General features: G+C 36.8%; 1 protein-coding gene across 1 annotated transcript in view; it reads left to right on the top strand.

Moving 5' to 3' along the window:
* The window catches only part of SKAP1 (src kinase associated phosphoprotein 1), a 250,012-nt gene that overhangs the window by 53,600 nt on the left and 175,351 nt on the right, over positions 1–21,061 (top strand). The window contains exon 4 of the mRNA XM_012726718.1: positions 9,594–9,710. Coding sequence (XP_012582172.1) covers positions 9,594–9,710 — 117 coding nt within the window. The remainder of the gene's footprint in view (positions 1–9,593; positions 9,711–21,061) is intronic.

The raw sequence follows: 21,061 nt of genomic DNA, 5'->3' as shown, positions 1-21,061 counted from the left end.
TCTATGTTCATGCACAGTATAATATTAAATACAAGGATGCTCGTACATTGGAAAAGCAGACTCCAAGCAGCCTAAAAGTCCAGCAATAGGGGACTGGGTAATTCCATTTGATGGAATGCTACAGAGAGGTTAAAAGAAAATAATCCATATATATGTATATAACGTGGAAAGCTCTCCAAGGCACATTGATAAGTGAAAACTGCAATTTGGGCAAACAGCACACTGCTTTTCTCTGTGTGTTTGACTGTGTGCTCACATGTCCACAGGTATTGTGTGCTGGCATTTATCTGTATATGGGGTATTTTTTTGAATGTCACACATGAACATCTGTTGAGGGGAGTATTGTTATGAATGGAAGAGATAGTCTTCATTATTTATGTGCCAATTCTAATTTGACACATTGGAATTTTCACTATATGCATGTATTTTCTTTAATTTAAAATTAGTTGATATTAAAAATGAAAATTCATGATTGTGCTGCTGTGGAACCATCTTTAAGATAAATGACTAGGAGGAAAATGCTGTCACTTGTTTTTTAAAACATCTACTACACACCAAGACACTTATTACATTTAAGTAGAAAAGTTGTAGAAAACCAAAAACTCACAATGGTTGCCTCTGGAGAGAAGAACCAAGAAAAAGGAGGGAAAATGAGTTTTCATTATATTCCTTTTGTAATGTTTGCAGTTTTGCTCTGAGGATGCTTAACCTTTTATCCAATAAAGAAGTTTTGTCCAAAAACACACCTTGATTGATTTAACAGAGTAGTGAACTCTTTCCCAGTATAATCGTTATTTGGTAATCACATCATTCAAGTTTTTCTCCTTACTTCTCTTTAGTTGTGAATTTATAAGTGGGACAACCTTGATGATGGTTTAAAATAGCAGCATTCTCTGTTGCTAAATGTTTGAAAATCAGCAGTATATAGATGTGTTGAGTTCACTTATCACTTAAAAGTGAATTTTAAAATAAATAATAAAGTAGCTTCAATACCCATAGTAACCGATTTAAGAAATACCTTTTTAAAACCTTATTTCACTTTTGTTCACATGTGCTAATTAAAAATTCATAGTTCTGATTGTTGCTCTTATGCAGATGACAAAAAAAATCAGGTAATTGATAAATTAGTAACTGCTTTAAACTTACTTAGCTACCCCAAGAAAACCTGTCAGACTATTTCCCTTTGTATTGTCCCTGACCCAATGCAGGAAACCACGTAAGGAACACAGTTTCTAAACATAGAGTTTGGACATATACGTTCATCTACCTCAGGGGTTTTAACCTTTAGCAATTTTTTTGTGTTCTGCGCACAAAATACTGAAAGAAAGGTGTGGTTCATTTGAATAGAAACTTATTGGCTCTTTGCTGAAAACTTTTTTGTAAGTTGGTTAAACCTTTGGTCTTGAAACCCAGAGAATTTGCTTGATATTTGAAGGCTAAGAAATGTATTGGCGGGTCCACTTCTGTCCTAAAGCATCCCATGTACACGTAATTCTGTCAGAAACTTGTTTATAGTTATTGTTTACCAGGATAGCTGAAGTCTCACTAAATACAGGAAGGGAACTGCTTCGTTATGGACAAGGGAATTTATATGACGTATAAAATAAAGCTTCCAGTTACTGCTGACTCTTGAGTGGAAGAACCAACCTTTGAATCTATCTGTCCTTGTCTGCTGACATGTATTTAACACACCCTTCCAGCCTGGAGTTCTTGAAGTTCACCATTCATCTCTAGAAGGTATTTTCCTGATCTTAAAAAGCAATAGCATTACCCACCTTAAGATTTGTGTGCTGGCTCATGTTAGTGATACCTCAGTTAAAAAAAAAATACCACCTGAAAATAAGGAGGTACTCTTCCAAATAAAAGTTCTTTTCCAAAGGGACCATATCTGGGCAGAAGTCTGACATGCTTTGGTTGTTGGGGGTGCTGTCTTGTGGGTGTTACACATGTGTTGTTTTGTCCATAAGCAGAAGTTCCTCTCTGGGATGGCGTGGCATGGAGAGGCTGAGTCTTGTCACCCTCTGCCTTTAGAGCTTTAGTCATATTGGAGGTTGATATTACAAAGAAAAAACCCTTGCTTCCGTCTATTAAAAGCTATTTCATACTCTCAGGCCTTTTAATTGTAACTGTAATCCACTTTTTAATTAAAAGTTGTTTTATTTTATGCTCCTTAGACTTGTGCAAAACTTCTGTTATATCTATTCCTAGCCTGTAGATTATATGACCCCATGTTTAAACATAGATAGTAGAATCCTACTGGTCTTACAGTTTTTCTCAAGAAGTAATGTTGGTAACTAGCTGGAGTAAAATAGACCCTAGAAAGCAACGAGACTAGAGGTGATTCAAGGCCTACTACAATTGGTCATTCGGGGAAAGGAGAAGGAAAACTGGGAAAAGAAAAGAATAGTAATAAAGCCACTACATTAATGGGGCATTATGTATGTATAAGGCCTTTTCTTTCTTTTTTTTTTAGATTTTTATTTATTTATTCATACAGAACTGGGGTACAGGCCAGAGATGTGGAGGGTGAGAGGATTCACCAGAGACAGAGTGGGGAGCAGAACAGGAAGATCGATGAAGTACACTGCTGAGGGGAGCAGCGGGCGGGTCAGGAGAGGTCTGCCACGCCATGTGGTCACCTCCGGGGCAGGCGGGGATCGAACTCATGCAGAAGTGGCTTAAGCTTCTTAGTGCTGCGCTTTAAATCGCTGTGCCACCAGGGAGGGCCCGTATAAGGCCTTTTCCTACTGAGGCTTAAAGCCTACTGGTGCCAGAAAGGAAGTCCATTCTTTAAGCCTGGTCAAAGCTTGTGTGGGACATGTGGACTCATTGTCTGTGAAGCAGGGTCAAAATACCCAGGGCCCAATACAATCAAACAAAAGGTTATGGGGGAAAGTCAATATATTGACCTGACTAAACCAAAAGTAATTGTATTCCATTTTCTAAGCATGAAATTCATGCTAAAGAGTGTAATTTTAAAAAATATTTGCAACAGGCCCTCCCTGATGGCGCAGTGGGTTAAAGCACAGCACTGAGAATCTAAAGCCGCTTCCGCATGAGTTCGATTCCCGCCTGCCCCGGAGGTGACCACATGGCGCAGCAGACCTCTCCTGACCCGCCTGCTGCTCCCCTCAGCAGTGTACTTCATAGATCTGCCTGTTCTGTTCCCGGCTCTGCCTCTGGTGAAGCCTCTCACCACCCCTGAGCCTCTGGTCTGTACCCCAGTTCTGTATGCACAAATAAATATTAAAAAAAAATTTGCAACAGACTACTGTAGTAAATTTAAACCTGTGATTGATCCAGCTTCTTCTTGATCAAATTATTAACTACATTTGGCTTTATCTGTTGGTTCTGTACTGAATGTAACTGCTAATATTACTCCAACTTGTAAGTAATCTATACTTTGATTATAGATTTACTTTACAGATACAAAGAAACCCTAATTAATCGTACATGCCATAAATTTAAGTTGTTGGCTGTCATTCAGTATGCCTTGCCTTTGAGTGATGATGGTAATTTATAAGGCATGCAGATCTGGAGACTGTACAGATCAGTGGATTAGAACAAGAGCTTCGTAACCAGGCAAGGTGGGGTCACAGCCTGTTCTTGCCACCAGTGAGTCACCCATGTGACTGTGGGTAAGTTAATATTTAGGGTATATCAATCTCTGTTTCTCAGTTCCTTCATCTTCAATCGCTGTTTCTCAATTTCCTCATCTTCCATTTGGGGACAGTAGATCATAGGATTGTTTTCAGGATTAAATGAGAGAATACTGAAGAGTATTGGGCCAAATGTAGGCTGTACATATTTTTATTCACTATAGTTTACTTTCTTCAATAAGTCAAAGCATGCTGAAAAGCCAGCCAAATAGCTTCATAGTAAGAATTAAACACAGAGAATTCCATGGTCCAAGGAAAACAGAACTCTGAATCAATAATTCTAGGTTATGATTGCCTGTTTGCCAAATGATGAATGTATTCATTTGACCGTATGTTTATCCTCATATTACCAAATACCTAGGTTTGCATGTTTGGAATTCTATCAAAATCTCATTACTATTGAAAACACTCTAACTCAGCAGGCTGCATTTTAGTCGCAGCTGAACAATAGCAGTAGTCCACGGAATGTGTCCGTGGAAAGCCGGGGTGGTTGCTGACAGGCTGTAATTGGCTTTAGGGAGAGTGCGTTATCAGGTTTGTATTTCTTGCTGCCAGCCCTCCAGCTTGCGGTGCCCAGGAGTTAAGCCTTTAGGTGAAACCTAAGACGTGTTAAAAACCTCAGCATTTTCTGGAGTGGGGGGGGGGGGTGATGAGAAGAACAGAAGGGTTCACTTGGGGGCTACCTTTTTTTTTTTTTTTTTTTTTTTTAAGAGCAAGGATAATGCTGCACACTGCAGCCCACCCTGCTGGTCAAAAGGAAGAACTGCATCATGAAAGAGACGGAAGACTTTTTTGAAGGACAGGGAAAAGAAAGAACTTTTCTATTGGTTCCCATGGGCAATTTCCTGTCCACCCCACCACTGACAGACGTCGTTTATCCTGGAGATGTTATTGAACTATGCTGCCCCATTTGGCTGTTGGATTCACAGGGGTTGTAGTGATCGTGCCATGAGCATCTCATCACTTTGCTTTTGTTTCTGATCATTTAAACTGTGCTCTCCACAAAAGATGTCTGTAATGATGCTTAAGAGGTTTGTTATTATGGGCATGATTATACATTAGTAAACAGCATCCTGACCCCTCCACACACCCCCAAATAAAACTAGTCAGGTTCCATTTATTTCTTATACAGTCAAGACCTCGTTGGAGCAACTTTTTAAAAGAATGATAAATGAAAACTTTCTTTACCTAGCCCATCATTTGTTCTGTAGACTTAATGACATTCTGCACTATTACACTCACTGCCAGGGCCTTGGGGGGAGAGAAAAGAATATTTATACATTGAGTTATGGCTGATGTAGGAGGGGGAAGAAAGAGATGGCCAGGAAGTCAGACTATAGAGAACAGAGAAGAATTTGAGACCTTCACTACACATGGATTAATCACAAGAACTAACCACGCAAGTCCAAATGGATATTTAGAAATCAGTGAAGCCTTTAAGATGTTCTGTGGGAAACACCATACATTTTCTAATGCATGAGTATGTGTAAAATGGTATGTAATTTATAATGAAAGTATTGACAGAACTTTAGCTTTGGTGTGGCAAATATGCTTCATATTATATTTACATATAACATTTCACATATATGTGGACATATGTACCCAACATATTTCTTTAGTTGGTATTATATTCAATGACTTAGGTTAGTTATAAGAAGAAATAATAAAGCTATAGTTTAGCTAATCTTACCATAGTTCAGCTTGGGGAGCTGCATTACTATTAAATTGGTTCATGAGAATCTTGCAATATTAATGCTGTCAAGCATGAAAACTAACTGGATTTGGATCAGGGAACTTTATTTATAGCATTTTTTTTTTAGGATTTATTAGTTTTAAGAGTGCTGTGTGTCTCATGGGTTCTTAAATATTTAAATCGAGTCAAAAGTTGTGTTTTCCCTTCCAATGACAACAATAAAAACAAAACCCCAACAACCACAAATAATTTTACATTAATTCAAATTTGCTTATACTGTCTGGAGATACTTGGTGAAATGATAGCAAACCATAGAAAGTTTTAAACCACACTATATAAACAGTTGGTTGTGGCTGTGAAAAAGTTTTTATAACGTAGCTCACAATTAGGAGAAAAATGAAAGATGACTTTTTACTAACACGGGGGAAAAAAAAACACTGAGCCCTTGACATATTGAACAAGCTAGTGTATTTTATATGTATTTACCTGGTATTCTCATGGTTTTTTTTTATTATTATTATTTATGCTTAAACTACTTTCTGTCTTTTTTCATCTCTTTGGTAAAATTATCTTTGTGGCCTATTTTTGTCCCTAAATAGTATCTGCAAGGTTAAGAACCAGGTAGTTTTGCTATAAGTCAAAATAGTTACAAGGGAACATCATCATGGTTCATTTTCTCCCCTGTTTTATTTGGAATTGAATTAGGAAATGAAAGTTTTTAACAGTTTAATTTACTTCTCCATAAAGTTTATGGAGCAGCAACAGCTGGTTGAATCCATGGCAGAAAAATCCAACTTCTAGTGGCCATGCTATTGTTTCAGAATTAAGGAGAAAACTCATTAACTGTTAATGAAAACACAGGGAATAAAAACAAATAGCACAGAAACTCAAGCAAATAATTACCTTACACCTGACACAAAGCTGCTTTATCTTTCTGCTCCAACCCTCCGAAATTCCCAACTTATCACTCTATGGAGCATGAATGAAATTGAGTTTGACTCTCAGGAAAGAACAATAGAGAAATCATCCCCTTATGGGCCCCTCAGCACGATACTCAGTGGAGAACCTGACAGTGAATATACTAAAGAGTATATCTAGCGCCTGACTCTTATGATAGAGGAGCAAATTACTAGCTAATAGCAGGTGAATTCTTGATATAGTTCCCCTAGATCTTGCTTAGAAATACAAAGAGAAGGGACTGGAGGTAGTGGGTGTGATTAATGGAGATATTGTGTGTTAGAATATATATCTGTATAGAAATATATTGATTCTGAGCACGTTACAATGGGCAAGCGTGTCTCTGGCGGCAGGGGGTCTTGCTTGGGGAAAGCCGCTCTAAGCAGATGGAGTTCTAAGCCCTAATTGTAGAGCTGCTGAGTGGAAATGTCTGTCACTATAGTTTGTGATCATTTATGTCTGATCCCTCTGGACTTCAGTAGTAGCCACTTGGAGCTGCGATTGTCAGACTACAGATGAATCCAGAGATCAATCGTGGCTATGCTGTAAGAAGAGCAATGTTCTAAACTGAAATCCAAAACGAGCACTGTTATTGCTGGCTCTTCTATGAAACTTTTCACCCATGCATCTTGAGTAGTTGTAATCATTGTAATTACATGGGAGTAGCTATTTAGATAGCATTATAGGGGTTTTTTCCCTCTGTTTGTGCCCAAGGGAATTGGGGCACTTGATGTGACATTCAAAACACTTATCACAACATTTCCATCATCAGGAACTAATTATGCTTGCGTGTAAAACCTATTTTTCAATATTTTCCCACTGCAGCCAGCCTTAGTATTGACCTAGACGCTGTTTTTGCTGCATTGAGTTCTTTACTTTTGTTGTATCCTTTATAGGGACACAGTCTTGCCTTTGACACAGGGGTGGCCATTAAAAGCCTGTCTTGGGTAACTATGCCCAGAAACCGTAAGAATCATGTGCTAGTAGTTTTCCATCAGAAATAAGTCTAATGCTATATCTAGGAAACTTTTGAATGAGGCTTTAAAAAGTAGAAGTTCTAAATTCGATGTGATATTCTGAATTCTGTCTTAGACAATAGTGGAAGACTGGTTAAATTCAGTAAGCCTGTGGCTTACTGAATAGGAATGTACCCATTTATTTAAGTCAGCAGTTGGCACTGGGAGAAACTGAGTAAAAAGGGCATTGTATTCCTTTGTAATACTTACAATAAATCTAAAATTATTCTAAACTAGAAAGTTCATTGAAAAAAATAAAACAAAGCCCATTCTGTCTGTCTGCTTATTAAAATAAAAAAGCCAGAATAGGTGAGAGTAAGTTTGTCACAGTTTGAAGGCAGACGAGCCCAGAGTGATCACTGGTGCATAATGTTCAATAGACCCAATAAAAGTTAAATTTTGCTTGACATTCCAAACTACTTTTTAAAAATAGATTTATTTTTGCATACTGAACTGGGGCACAGGCCATAGGTGCAGGGGTGGTTAGAGGCTTCGCCAGAGACAGAGTGCGGAGCAGAATAGGCAGATTGATGAGGTACACTGCTGAGGGGAGCAGCGGGCAGGTCAGGAGAGGTCTGCCGCGCCATGTGGATCACCTCCGGGGCGGGGATCGAACTCATGCTGAGGTGGCTTTAGCTTCTCAGTGCTGCGCTTTAACCCACTGTGCCACCAGGGAGGGCCCCAAACTCCTTTTTAAAAAAATGAGTTTTAAGTTGATTCAAACATTTTTAATTCTTTTAACCTGACATCACTTCCACATTACCTCTCAGGCAGTCCATTTAGTTTGTGTTGATGAAATATAATTTCAGTGGATTTGCAGTGATGTAAAACTTGAGCACTTTAACCCTCAGTCCAGTATTGAGGTTTTTCAGATCATAATGGAAGTTTCATGGTGATACTTTAAGCATAACTAAGTTTGTATACTAATCAATAACCTAATAAAGGAGAAAATGTCTTCTGACATCAACCAGTGACTGGTGTAAGGTTCTGTTTTAATTTTACTTTCTTCTCCACAATAAACTCTAGTTTATTTCTGAAATCCTGTATCTGCAGGTTCAACTCAGTTATGGATCTGTCCCTGAACATTGGTAAAAGAGTCTAGATATGAGCATCTAATTTATGGCAAGAGAAGGCTACAGTCACTCTCTTTTTATCATTTTATGTCCTCCCTATCCTTCTACTTTAATTGTAGGAAATAAACCTTTAAAGTGAGGCAATACAGATTCTATGTAGGTTGTTTGGTTTCACTGCTCCCTAGTTGAAATCCACGGCCAAAACTCTACAGTATTTACTGAGCTTAGCATTGACGATTTCCTTGGAAATTAGTATTTGAGATAATATTAAATTCAGCTGAAAATCCTGTTTTCATGTTTGTGAAATGAACTGAGCAGCTGTCAGTGTCCCTTTATCAGCAAACTGTACCTCTGTTTGGGGGATTTTAAGGAAAGCCATTTGCAATTCAGAGCCTTTTCTTCCGGTTTCTGAATGAGCTACATCTTCCGTCTGAACCTTTTAAAGTATTATAATAGGATGGGCCACTTCTACAAAAATATAATCCAATGTATGTAGAAAACACCCAAAAGGGATTAGCACCATTTTAATTGCATAATTTAGTATTGTATATACATTACCTTTCATCAGAGCCATTTTGCAGAACAAATATTACCTTCCTAGGGCTTTTAGAATTCCTAAGAGGTTGGTTGCATAGGCTGTAAACTAGAATTATAAAGAGAACTTTCTTAAGATTTCAAAACAAGTAGTGATTTCAATTGAAATAGAATCCAGCAAGTCTAGGTTCTCTCTCTATTTACTTCTCTTGTGTTTTAGAGAAGGAAAGATTATTAACCTTGCTACTTTATGTGTAGAAGGTTAAACTTTTGGGTAATTTATTCAGTCTCACGTGGAAATATGAAATGAAAGAGGCAGTCAGGGTATACAGGCTGTCATGAATGGGAACATAGTATTTGTGAATACGTGTTTACATAACTATGTTTTCATTTTAAGTATAATGGAGAAGTTTCTCTCTGGTGGTCGAGAGGTTCTCCACTCTCAGCTGTAATTTCTAAGTTAGTGAGAAAGATCACTGAGTGAAAATTTGACCACTCAGGTAAGTTGGCTTTTGAACTTTTACCTGTTTTTCATATGTTAATGATAGTGGTGGCTATGTCCATCAAGTATAATGGTTTATCTTTTTTTTGTAGGAAAGCCAGAAGAAATTTCAAAGACCTTTATAAATATATTCCAAGTATATTTCTGCTTTACCCCCAGGGGGAGACCAGACTGAAAATTACCCTGGACAGGACAGTTCCGATGATAATCACAGTGGGACCCATGGCACGTTCCTTGCATCAGAGGTACCATTTCTGCCAGATTATCAGGATGAGGGTGAGTGACATCCTTCTGGATTTTCAGAGACCACGCTTGCTACCTTTCATGCTACAGTCTTGGCTTGTGTCATTTCGGGTCATTTCGTATCCAGCGGTCTGCAGTGAATTCTCTTGACTGGTGATCACTAGTTTGCAAAAAACTATTTGTTTCACATTGTGCTGGTTCTCCTGGGTCATTCAATACTTCTGAAGTTAATGTATTTAGGGAAACACTTACTCCATATTGGAGCAGGAAGACATCATTATTGATCTTTGCTTAAGAACTGCAGCTCCGAAGCTAAGAGGGCATTTTGAGATTTCAGGGTCCACTTTTCATTCTTTCAGGTTCCTTCGTTGTACTGAGTTACATGAGAATTGCAGCTTTCACTTAATGATTATTGCTTCATTAGTTTTGTTGTAGACTATTTGAGACCGAGCTAATCATATTATAATAAGATATCGTTTTCACCTGCGCTTGTCACATACCCCTGGTCGTATTGGTGTTCAAGGGGAAAGGGAAGCCACAGGAACACAGCGCAAAGCTTCCTGGAGTATCAACTTTGATTTGAAGACTTGGGAATGGGAGGAGTAATTCAGCTGTCATATTAATAATAAAGTGCATTGACAGGCAATAGAGTGGGGTGCAAAATATACATAATTTTTTAAGATATATGAATATAAAAATCTTGGTCTGGTGGCTGCCAGTTTCTGGCTCACGCTCACTATCCCAAGGGTGGAGTTCACTGTGCCAGCCCTGGCATCTGGCCACTTAAACAGAAGGTCTGATCATCACTGGTGCTCACGGTTATCTTACCAAAGTCTCTTTTGTGCCTTTCCAGTGAAGGGAAAAGGTAGGAATGCTACTAAACATGAATATTAAATTGCAATCATATTATTCTCTTGGGGATTGGGAGAAAAGTTGGTAAACGAACTCTTAGTTCTCTTTATTAGTCTGTAATCTTTCCATTTATTTTTCTCCCAAATTCCCCTCAACTTTGGCATTTTCCAAGAGTTTTTAATCCCTATTTTCTCTTCTCTTTCTACCTTATCCATTAATTGTTACTTTTTTAACCCTTGGGCAGTTCATATTTTCTCCCTTTCCTTGAATTGATAGTCATTGGAACAATGACATCAGTCACACAAAAACATTGTATTTTGCCTGAATTTTGTATACTAGCCCAATTGATAGTTCCCAAGTCTTGTAAATGTAGGATCTTTATACTGATTCAGGTATTACAGTAAAAGATTATTTGGATTGAACGTTTAATGATTACATTGATAGCTGATTAATAATTGTAGAAAATTAACAGTGCAAAACATGAAGAAAGCAACCTTTCATTTGTTTTTAATTAAGCTAATGCTTGACAGAATTAGAACAATAGCACCCCATTCATCCATGGGTCATTTATTTGATACCTCCAACTTCCCCAAACACAGCTGAGAATATAATAGGCCTGAAAGATCTCAAAGTGGAATAGAAGTAACTGAGTCCCAGGCTATCATTTATGTTCCTTACTCTGGGGAAAGCCCCTGACGCCTCACTGGGGACTCCTCTCCTTACAGACTTCTAAACATCATAATGTTTGGTTTGCAGCCTACGGTAGATTGACACATACAATCAGAAATACTCTAAAGGCATCAACTAACAAATAACACAGAGATAAGAAATAGGAAAGCAGAATATACAGATAACATAACATTATCTAGAAACTCAAAAAAACATATGGCCATATGGTATTGTAGAGAGAAATGGCCCAGACTCTCCTGAAGAATTCAGTACCTTGATCAATTAAACCTTCCGTAGTTTATTTATTGAACACTTACTGAGCATTTCATATACACTTTGCATATGTGCTCTCCACACATCATTTCATCCTGAGAACAGCCCTAGTAGGTAGACAGCAGGAATGTCCGCATTTTATAGATAAAGAAACTGAACCCCAAGGAAGTTAACTTACCTAAGATCATCAGCTAGCAAGTAGTAGTACCAGGACTTTTACCCACACAGTCTAGAACCTCTGCTCATAACCACTGTGATACTCTGCTTTGAGTTGTCTCAAATAGTAGATTCGTGTTCTAGACATTTTGGCTAAACCCCTACAGATATACATAAGAACCTTTAAAATATTTTCATTAAGCTGGAATGTTGCATTTAGTGAAATTTTCTAAAGGTAGTGTTGAAAGAGATAAACCAGTGTCTGGAAAATTCAAAGTAAAAAGCTTTGCTCCATAATAGTGCTCCATAAGAGAGGGATGAATTATATTAGTAATATTAAATTCTCACTTAGTAGACTTTTTTTCTAGTTTTCTTCATAAGTTAAAAGAATTTCCAAAGTGATATAATCAGTGATAGAGGTAGGAAGAAACTTATAAATTTATGTGGTAAATATTTAATTGTATGGTGATGAGATATGATATAGTTTAAATACGAATTACTGCACACTCTCGACACTAGCATGGTGCCTGAGTGACGTATGATGGACACAGTAAATGTTTGCTTCCCTCCCCTGGAAAAGAAAGATATTATATTTCCTGTGAAATTAATGAGACAATAACATGTAAAAATTGTCAGTAAACTTTATATTCTGTTTTACTAGAATTTTTTTCATTTAAAAAGTACAAGCCACCTGTAACCTCACTGCCCCGAGGTGATAGCTTCATATGCTATTTCTCCTTTATTTTGTCAAATACTTATTTGGTAAAGGTCCTCACAAAGCTTATGATGAGCTGTAAAAGAAACATGCAGGGAACAGCTCAAACACAGTCCCTGCCCTCATGGAGTTGACATTCGCTGGGGAAGCAGACTCCTCGGAAGCAGGCACATGGGCACATGTGGTGTCAGGCTTTATCTGCTGGCGAGACAGGCTGCGGCCACCCTCTAGGGGGAAGTTAGCCTTCAGTTAGCCTTCTGGGACTTTACAGTGATGGTGATTTTAAACTGTAGGAATGTTAGCTTTACCAGAAAATGAAAGGTGACTATTAAAATACTTTAGCCTTGTTGCCTCCCACCTCCCACCAGAGCAGTGTCCAGACTTACAACTATAAAAGGACACCTGGTCTGGCCCATCTACCCGTAACGTCGGTGATGAGGAGCAGTGAGCATAATGTGTGTCGTGTTTAGCTCATGCTGTTGTGAAAACTGCAAAAAGATCCAGAAGACTATGGAAACCTGGCCAGGTACACACCAAAAATTGAAAGCCAGGGTTACAGGCTAAACCAGGCATCAAAATGAGAGCATGTTGCTGCTTAACCAGGAGTCCTTCTCCTGTTCCTTGGTAAACATTCTCTGTTTGAGGACAGCAAGTTGTATCCTACAGAGGGTCACCACCAAGGGTCTCTCTGTCAGGAGAGAGAACGTATTCATGGTTAATGATGTTCAGATGTTTAACCATAAAAAGATGTAATTTCTGCCATATTGAATGGGGGGGAGGGTTAGTTTGAAACACTGGATATAATAACTGCAAAAGCCAGCCAGCTCTGCAGCTCAAGAGCTAACAGCCTTCATTGTCCAGAATTGTCAGTAGTTTTTGCATACATGCCATGAATTTATTTCACTGTAAAGTGGAAAGCCTCTATGCACACAGATTTTTGTATTTTCATACACCCATGTACTTACATTTTTAAGAGATGAATTGGAGAGAGTGATCATTCTATAAACCAGGGTATACTGACTCCTTCTGGAAGAAAAAGGAAAAAAGATTATAAGAGAAAAACCCAAAATTATAATATTTATTTTCTGTGTTTTCTTATATTCTAATTAAAGAAGAGGGAATGAATGGATATTTGACAAGAAGAAGTGGGAAAATGTTTTTAGAGTTTATTTTTAATGTCAGGATGTAGAAGGTCAGAGAAGGTTCTTATTTTCTGGCCAAATGAGAAACAGCATAGGCAAACTAAAGACCTGTAGCCACCTTCGGAGAAAAGTAATAATGAATAACTGAGTCTGGCATTGACCAATTTAGTGTGTGAAATTGTAGCTCTGTTGATGTGCCAGTAGTGGCCATTTCAGCTCCATGCCTGTTCTGAAAGTTACATTTAAAAATACAAAGAATATCTTCAAAGAAAAGAGTTATAGTTTTATTTTTAGCATTTTTTAATGTTTCTCTGCTTTCATTTTCTGAAATGTGTCAGTTTTGGATGTAATATTATGGGTAACAGCAATGGACTAGTTTTTATTGATCATTGTGGGGTTTTATAATAATATAGTAATACTATTACTAAATAAAGGGTACTAAAGTAATACCTCCCCTAGTGTGAAAAAATTTTTAAATGAATTATTTTACTGTTGTGAAATGAAAACGAAGCCTTACTTATTGATTATATTTTTTGAGTAGAAGTCAAGTTTGTCTTAAACTCTACTGAAGTTAAAATCATGCAATGGGAGATGTTGAAGTCATGTAGTAGTGGGGGCCTCTTACTGAATGCTAACTGCAGTGCAAAGCGCTTTTTGTGGATTAGCTCATTTAGTTTTCATACCAGCTCAGAAAGGAAGGTGCTGTTATTCCTGGTTTTACATAGAAAGAAATTGAGGCTTGGAGAAGTTGAGTAACTTGGCCAAGGCCAACCTTTCTCAGTCTGGAGGGTGGCAGGGCTGGAGAAATTGAAGCCCACAGGGCTGCTGCTCTTCTCAGAGTTTTGGCCTGCTGTGGGTGCCCAGAGCTGCTCTCTCAGGGGCTCTCGTTTGCCATGTTGATGTTTTCCCACTGAGCCTCACATTCATTCAGAAATTGAATACATTTGAAGCTAAATCTTTTCCTCTAAATACTGCTTTAACTGCATCCCACAAAAGTTGGTGTGTTCTGCTTTCATTGTATTCATAATTCCCTCTAAGTATTTTATAATTTATTTTGTGATATCCTTTTTTAACCTCTTTGTTAGGAGCATTTTATAGGTTTATCCTGCTTTTTTAGTTTCTAGGAATGTTTAAGCCTACTTTTAAATTTTGGCTTCTAATTTAAAAAAATCACATTATTGTCTAAGAACATAGTCTTTATTATTTTGATTCTTTGGACTTCATTTCCACTTCTTTTTGTGACTTAGCAATGGTCAGTTTATGCTTATGTGCTGTGTGTGTGCCTGAAGTATTTACTGGATACATTCCATTATATACTTGTAAATAGTATTCTTCAGATCATTTATCGCCTGGCTTTTCTTTTATCTGCAGGAAGGATTGTGTTAAAATCTCCAATATAGTTATAGAGGTATCCATTTTTCCAGGTTTTGTTTTACACTGTCAAGGTCAGGTGAAAGACCTCTAATTGTTTAAAAAGGTTACTGCTTATTGAGCTGAAATCCTATGCCAGAATTTTGACTCGTTAAGCCGCTTTGCCATCTACTCACCACACTCCCGGTAGACTTGATATTCAATGAACACTAAAAATGTGTCTTCACAAGCCACTGCCAGACCCCATTGTTGTAAGTTGTATGTAAGGCCTGATTTTAGTGTATGTTTTATTGTTTCACAGAATAAATAAACAGCATTTCTTAAAATGTTTATTCAGATATTTGAGTTGCAGACTCAGTCATTGGTATCCTAGTAGATTGAAATAGTTAATGGCCTAAAAACAGCAAACCATTTGCTTTCTTCTCACTGATAAGGTCAAAAGTCTATTCTCTCTCTCTCTTTCCCTGTGTGCATGTGTTTTAAATTATATAAACTACATCAACATATTTAGAGTTCTTAGTTTCTTTTTATTCTGTAATATGAAGATAAGAAAAGTGACTCAAGATATTCTCTCCCATGTATAAATCTATAAATATATAAAATACATAAATATATAAATAAACGTGTTTGTGGACATAGAGTCAAAGAAGAACTTATTTTCTTATTCTTTAGACAGTTGATTTCCTCTTTGTTGCTAGCAGGTGTATTTTCCTTTAATAATAAAAACTCGTGATGCCTGTCAACACTAATGAGGTCGTGTGTGTGTGGGTTTAGAGGCACGTGCTGTAGAAGAACATAAAACTTGTTTCTGTGTCTACATTTTGGGGTCAGGAGAGAATTCTATCATAAAAAAAAAACATACTTTGGTAAACATGATGATTTTCAGAACAGTTTACTGTTGGCTCCAGGTGCGTCCATCAGATTTCAGATCATTGGGAGAAATTAAGGCCTTGGTGTTAACTGTGTGAGCATAAGTACGCTGTCACTCAGGATCGCAGTGGCCTCCTTCATGAAGATAAATGTCTTATTAGATCTAAGACATCATGTCGTTTATATAGTCTGGTATAAATCACAGATGAAGATGACAAACTGGGTTTCAAAGTTGACAGTAATTTATATAACTTAAACAAATGATTACCAAGGATTAACCATGTTTTGTGAAGAATAAAAAAACAATAACAATTATCTGTCTATGAACTGCCCATTTTTCATTGTTCAGCCCAGCATGTTGGGATGTTGGGGAGTGTTTAAACTCTAACCTTCCGCCCACTACCCAGTGAACACTCTCACCCGTGTCCACGGCTGGCTAGCGTCTCGCTGGAGAATGCTTCTCTCGCTAAAACAAACTTCTTGCAAGTTTAAACCCAAGTTTTTACATAGAGTTTTAGAGTTCAAAGTCTGTTTTACCAAAGAGGAAAGTAAACTTAGAAGAGTTCCTCCAAGTATGAGGTCCGGGGCTAGCAAGTGGCAGCATGAATGCCTGGCCCAGCCCGCCAGGAGTGGCCTCCACTGGTCACAGCACCTGCCTGCGTGACATCAGCCCCCTTCCCCTGCAGATTCGAAGCCTTGATTCTGATTCTTAAGCTACTTCGCACAGGTTTCTGTCATATCCTTCAGATCCACGCGTCTCTCTCGCCTCAGCATTGCTGAGGATGTGCAGGAGCAGTGCGTGTTATAGAGGATTCCAAAGGACTACCTAAGATGCAAGATGATGGTACTTGATTATTTAAAAAAAATTTTTTAACCAAAGGGCTCCCTAAATGCAAACAATTATGATTATTTGTGTAACATACAATAAGGCCCTGAATTGATTCGACATTGAGCTAATCAGTTATCTTTTTGCCCTTCTTGTCCACAGATTGTCTATTGTTATAGATTTTAATATGCTGCCAAAGAAGAGTTAGCTATTGAATCCCTATATTGAATGTCCTTGTTAAATCATGAGTGTAGACGCTGTGTGGCAGCAAAAGAGGAATAAAATGTGGTTTCTTTACTTAGTGAGTAAACAATCTAATGGAAGAGAGATTAGACACCCCATACATTTATGGTACTTATCATGAAGTTCTGATGGCCAGGGACAAGGTTTGCAAACAAACAAAAACACAGTTGGTTGGACTTGCAGTGGTTTGAAAGGGAGTCAAGATAATGTTTGGCCTGCACTGTGGCCAAAGTGTTTTTAGAAGTCTTTTCCAGACTGGGAGCACGGACGAAAGTCCATTCTTAGGTCAAGAATTTATTGAGCTTTTATTTTAGTTAGAAGTAAAACAACAGAGACCATTTTTAAATGAAAATACTTGATTTTTAAGCGAATGAGTTGGCAGATGAGATGGAGCTTTTCTGTCATGCCTGGAGTATTCTTTTTCTTTGTAAATTCTAAACTAGTCAACAAGCTTAATGGTAATATGAAATTTCTATTATATGATTACTGAAGATGTTAGTGTGGTAAAGTGATATGCAATTTTTAGTTGCTAATGTAATGTATTTATTTGATATAGAAATCAATCAGTGGTGGGGAGGGGTTCTATATCTTTGCATGCTGGTTACTAGAAAATCTGATATACCAATGTTTAAGTACTTGTCCTTAGAATCAATAAGTGCCTTATAATTACACATAGTATATGCTTATGAACACTGAACCACCTGAGGGTCAGCTATCTGACCGAGACCAATCACATCTAAAGTTCTAGAGTTTTGTATTCTCAGGTATGATTTTAACCACCAGATGGTCTTTTCTTAAACCCCAAAGTCATTGATCATTGTTAACTCAAAGGCTGAAATTCACTCAAATGTAAAAGAATCTTGGGCCAAGTTTATAAATATATTTACTTAATTATATAAATATCAATTCAGTTTACACTTAATGCTTATTTTTCCAATTCTTCATGCTTTGGTAGTCTTTGTTTTTCTATCATAGAACTCTGAATTTTCAAGTAAAAGGTAAAAGTTAATAATGCTGCTTAAAACAATACTGAAATACCTTCTTAATTCAGAATATTATTGCTTAGTGGAGCAAGATGGTTGCATTCACAAACTATGTTACACTTACTCTCTAGAATGACTTCTGACTTTGAGTGACAATCTGGGAAGATTATACAGAGTGGTTTCTTGGGCTTTCAAAGTTGGAATTTATAGGAGAATTGTCTTTCACAGAAATTTTTTACTTATGGAAGCCTTTTTTCCAACTTGCAGTCCGTTTCTAGAAACTATTAGAATATAGTTTTTATGATTAGAATATATTTTGATGAAATGCTCCAAAAGGTAGACATTACTGTCATAGTTAATTTTGTAATTATTTTATTTTATAATAATGCTCCCAATTTTGTTTTCATCAACAAAACATAGGGTTAACTGGGATCAGCGTTCTCTTTACAAATCATCATTATCATCACTGAAAGACATTTAATGAATGTCCAAGAATATAGTTGGGCCTAGAGATTGTCACAGCTTTGGGAAAAAAAATCACTCGAGTTATCTAATCTAGCCCTCCTAATGAACTCACATCATTCTTACTGATATCTCATTTAATTAATTATCAAATATAGCGATTATGCTTTGTATCCTTCCTCTGTAGGACATCTTTCCCGCCCAACTATTATTACTAATTTATTCTTTATATCTAACCTAAACTTTTCCTTCTTAGTTTCAGGCCATTGCTCTTTTCTATACCATCTTCTGAGACTGAATAATTCCCCTAATTCATTTATATTGTTACCTTTGGAAGATACTTAAAGACTGAACATTCATCCCCAGAGTCTTCACTTTTGCAAACCACATAAATTTCAGTTTTCTTAATTCTTACCTTACTGTGCCCTGCTGTCTCTCTAGTCCTTGGATGTTTTATCACACTGCTTGATACTCTCCATTCCAACAGTCACCTAACCAGGAGAGCTGTTTTTTGGGGTGGGGAGGTGGGGGGCGGGAGGAGTTTTCACACAAAAGTCTCTTAGAACCACTAGAAAATGCTTAAGTGTTTATTTGATGTTGGTGTTAGTGATCATCTGGTGGGCACGTGTGTGTAGTGCTGGCTTTGGCGTATGTTGGGATATATGTGTATTTTAATGCCTTAATGTATTATGGCCTGTTGTAATTGAATGTCTATGAAGTAGCAGTTAAGGTTTTATAGACCTTAGAAGAGATCAGAATTCTCTAGCCCCCTCTTGTGGTAAAAAAAAATATTACTTTGGTCTCGTCTGTATTTTGTTTTAGTTTAGTGCAAAGGAATGCTATGATATACTTGTGATCGTAAGGAACGAATTCAAGAATTTGAAAAATATATGTATATATACAAGCACAAATACATTCATATATGAGAAATGTCTGTTGCTTTATGTCCTGAAATCTAAAAGATTCTTACCCACTGTCATTTCAGTAATTTCTTATCATAGAAGTGAGGGGGGACAGATATCAATAAAGTAAAGTAAAGTAAAACCATAAAATCAAAAGCTTTGACTTTCAATCCAAGTGAGACTTGGATATGAATTTTAAATAAAATTTGTGGGTATGTCTTTCTTTGCCATTGTAGATAGGTGAAATTAGCATTTCTAATAAACAAGCAAATAATCCTGCATCTCCTATAGCGTATTAGTTTTATGTCTTACAATTTATTATTTCTCATAGGGTAGATGCATTTCAGATGTTCATAATGGTCTAGAAGGCAGCCAATAGCTGAAAGAAAGACTGAACTGGAGTGGAAGTGGCTTCATGTGTATTGACCATTGAAAAAAAATTCTACAGGTAGCACAAACTTATATTTTTCTAGGATACCATGAAAAGTAGCACTTCTTTTTTGAATCTTTCTTCCATAAACAAGAACCAGTTAAAAGGTTGCTGTTAATATACCTTTCATGGAAATCCAGGAGATGAAGAAATTAAAATTAGACACTGTCCCTAAGAAGTTATTTTAAAGTCACTCAAAAAACTTGAGTAGTGATTAAGGTAAATTGCCTTTATGTCCAAGTCACATTCTAATTAGAATGTTATTATTTTAATTAATTTCATTGCTTATTAAGCAATTTTGGGAGCTCTAGAAATAAATTTGAGAACATACTTTTAATATTAAGTATTCTTTTTTTCTCAAAAAGGAAAATTAAAGATACTAATTAAGGAATGTCAAGAAAAGAGTGACAGAGACATAGCTGACAGAACAAAGTTGAAAGGGTTTAGTCACAGGTAAAATGGGAGAGAATTTTAAAATGCTTAAAGTATTAAGTAGCAAACTGGTAGTTTGATTGATCCTGTATTTTTCCCACCCCTAGAAGAGATATTTTTTTGATAAGAGACATTAATTTACTTTATGTGTTTCTCCCTTAAGAGGTGAATAAATTTTAATCTCAGCTATTTATTAATTTTTTATTGACTTTCCACTGAGCAGCTGAAGACCATAGTTAACAAAACTAAAGATGAGACCTCCTAATAACAAAGCACTTACGGCTCTTCATAGTAACAGTCTAATTTTACACTTAAATAATAGTAAGTTCTCGTAGCCTTTAAAAGATGTCTTTACAATCAAGTTAGGTAATCTTATGAGCCTTATTTTCTGATCTATGTCTGTTTTCTCAGACATCTGCTTCCATGTAAAGCCAGCACTTTTTATGAGACAGGATTGTCAATTTTCACAAAAATATTAGAACATTCTTCTATGAGTAGATAAGCAGAAAATGGCCCGTAGTTATGCTATTTACTGCCATGCATATTTCTATCAGTTTAGTCCGCAAGAAATTGCTACAGCTCTTGGATACATATCCTTTGAGTTTTGATTTTAAGTTATGTATATGTGTTTTCACAGAACTCTCTGGAATTAGAGCTTTCTCACTAGGAGCTTTATCTTTACTTGACAGTTTGAACAATATTTATCTTAGAATAATTATTAACCCAAATGTGTTAATAGTTTAAGAGTCTGTAGTCTTTCCTTTAGTAGTAAAATTAGAAAAATTATAATTACCAGTTTCTTGGATGATTATAGTTGATACCAGTATAATATAGAAATTGTTTGCAAAAGCTTGACTTTTCTAACTATCAGGAGGTGCCTGAGGGGCTATTGATAGGGTAGAAGAGATTTTCCTGGGATGCTAGATTTGGATTCTTTGTAAGGGTTTCTTCTGGATAATTATTTTCTTTATCACATCAGTGAAGCTGAAAGTAAGGCTTAATACTTCTTTCTTCCTTGCTTTTTCCATTTCTATGAGCTTATGCCTCCAGCTATATAG

The sequence above is a fragment of the Condylura cristata genome, unplaced genomic scaffold, assembly GCF_000260355.1.
Source record: "Condylura cristata isolate star-nosed mole 26May11 unplaced genomic scaffold, ConCri1.0 scaffold00017, whole genome shotgun sequence".
Lineage (NCBI taxonomy): Eukaryota > Metazoa > Chordata > Mammalia > Eulipotyphla > Talpidae > Condylura > Condylura cristata.
This window is presented reverse-complemented; position numbering and strand designations above follow the sequence as displayed.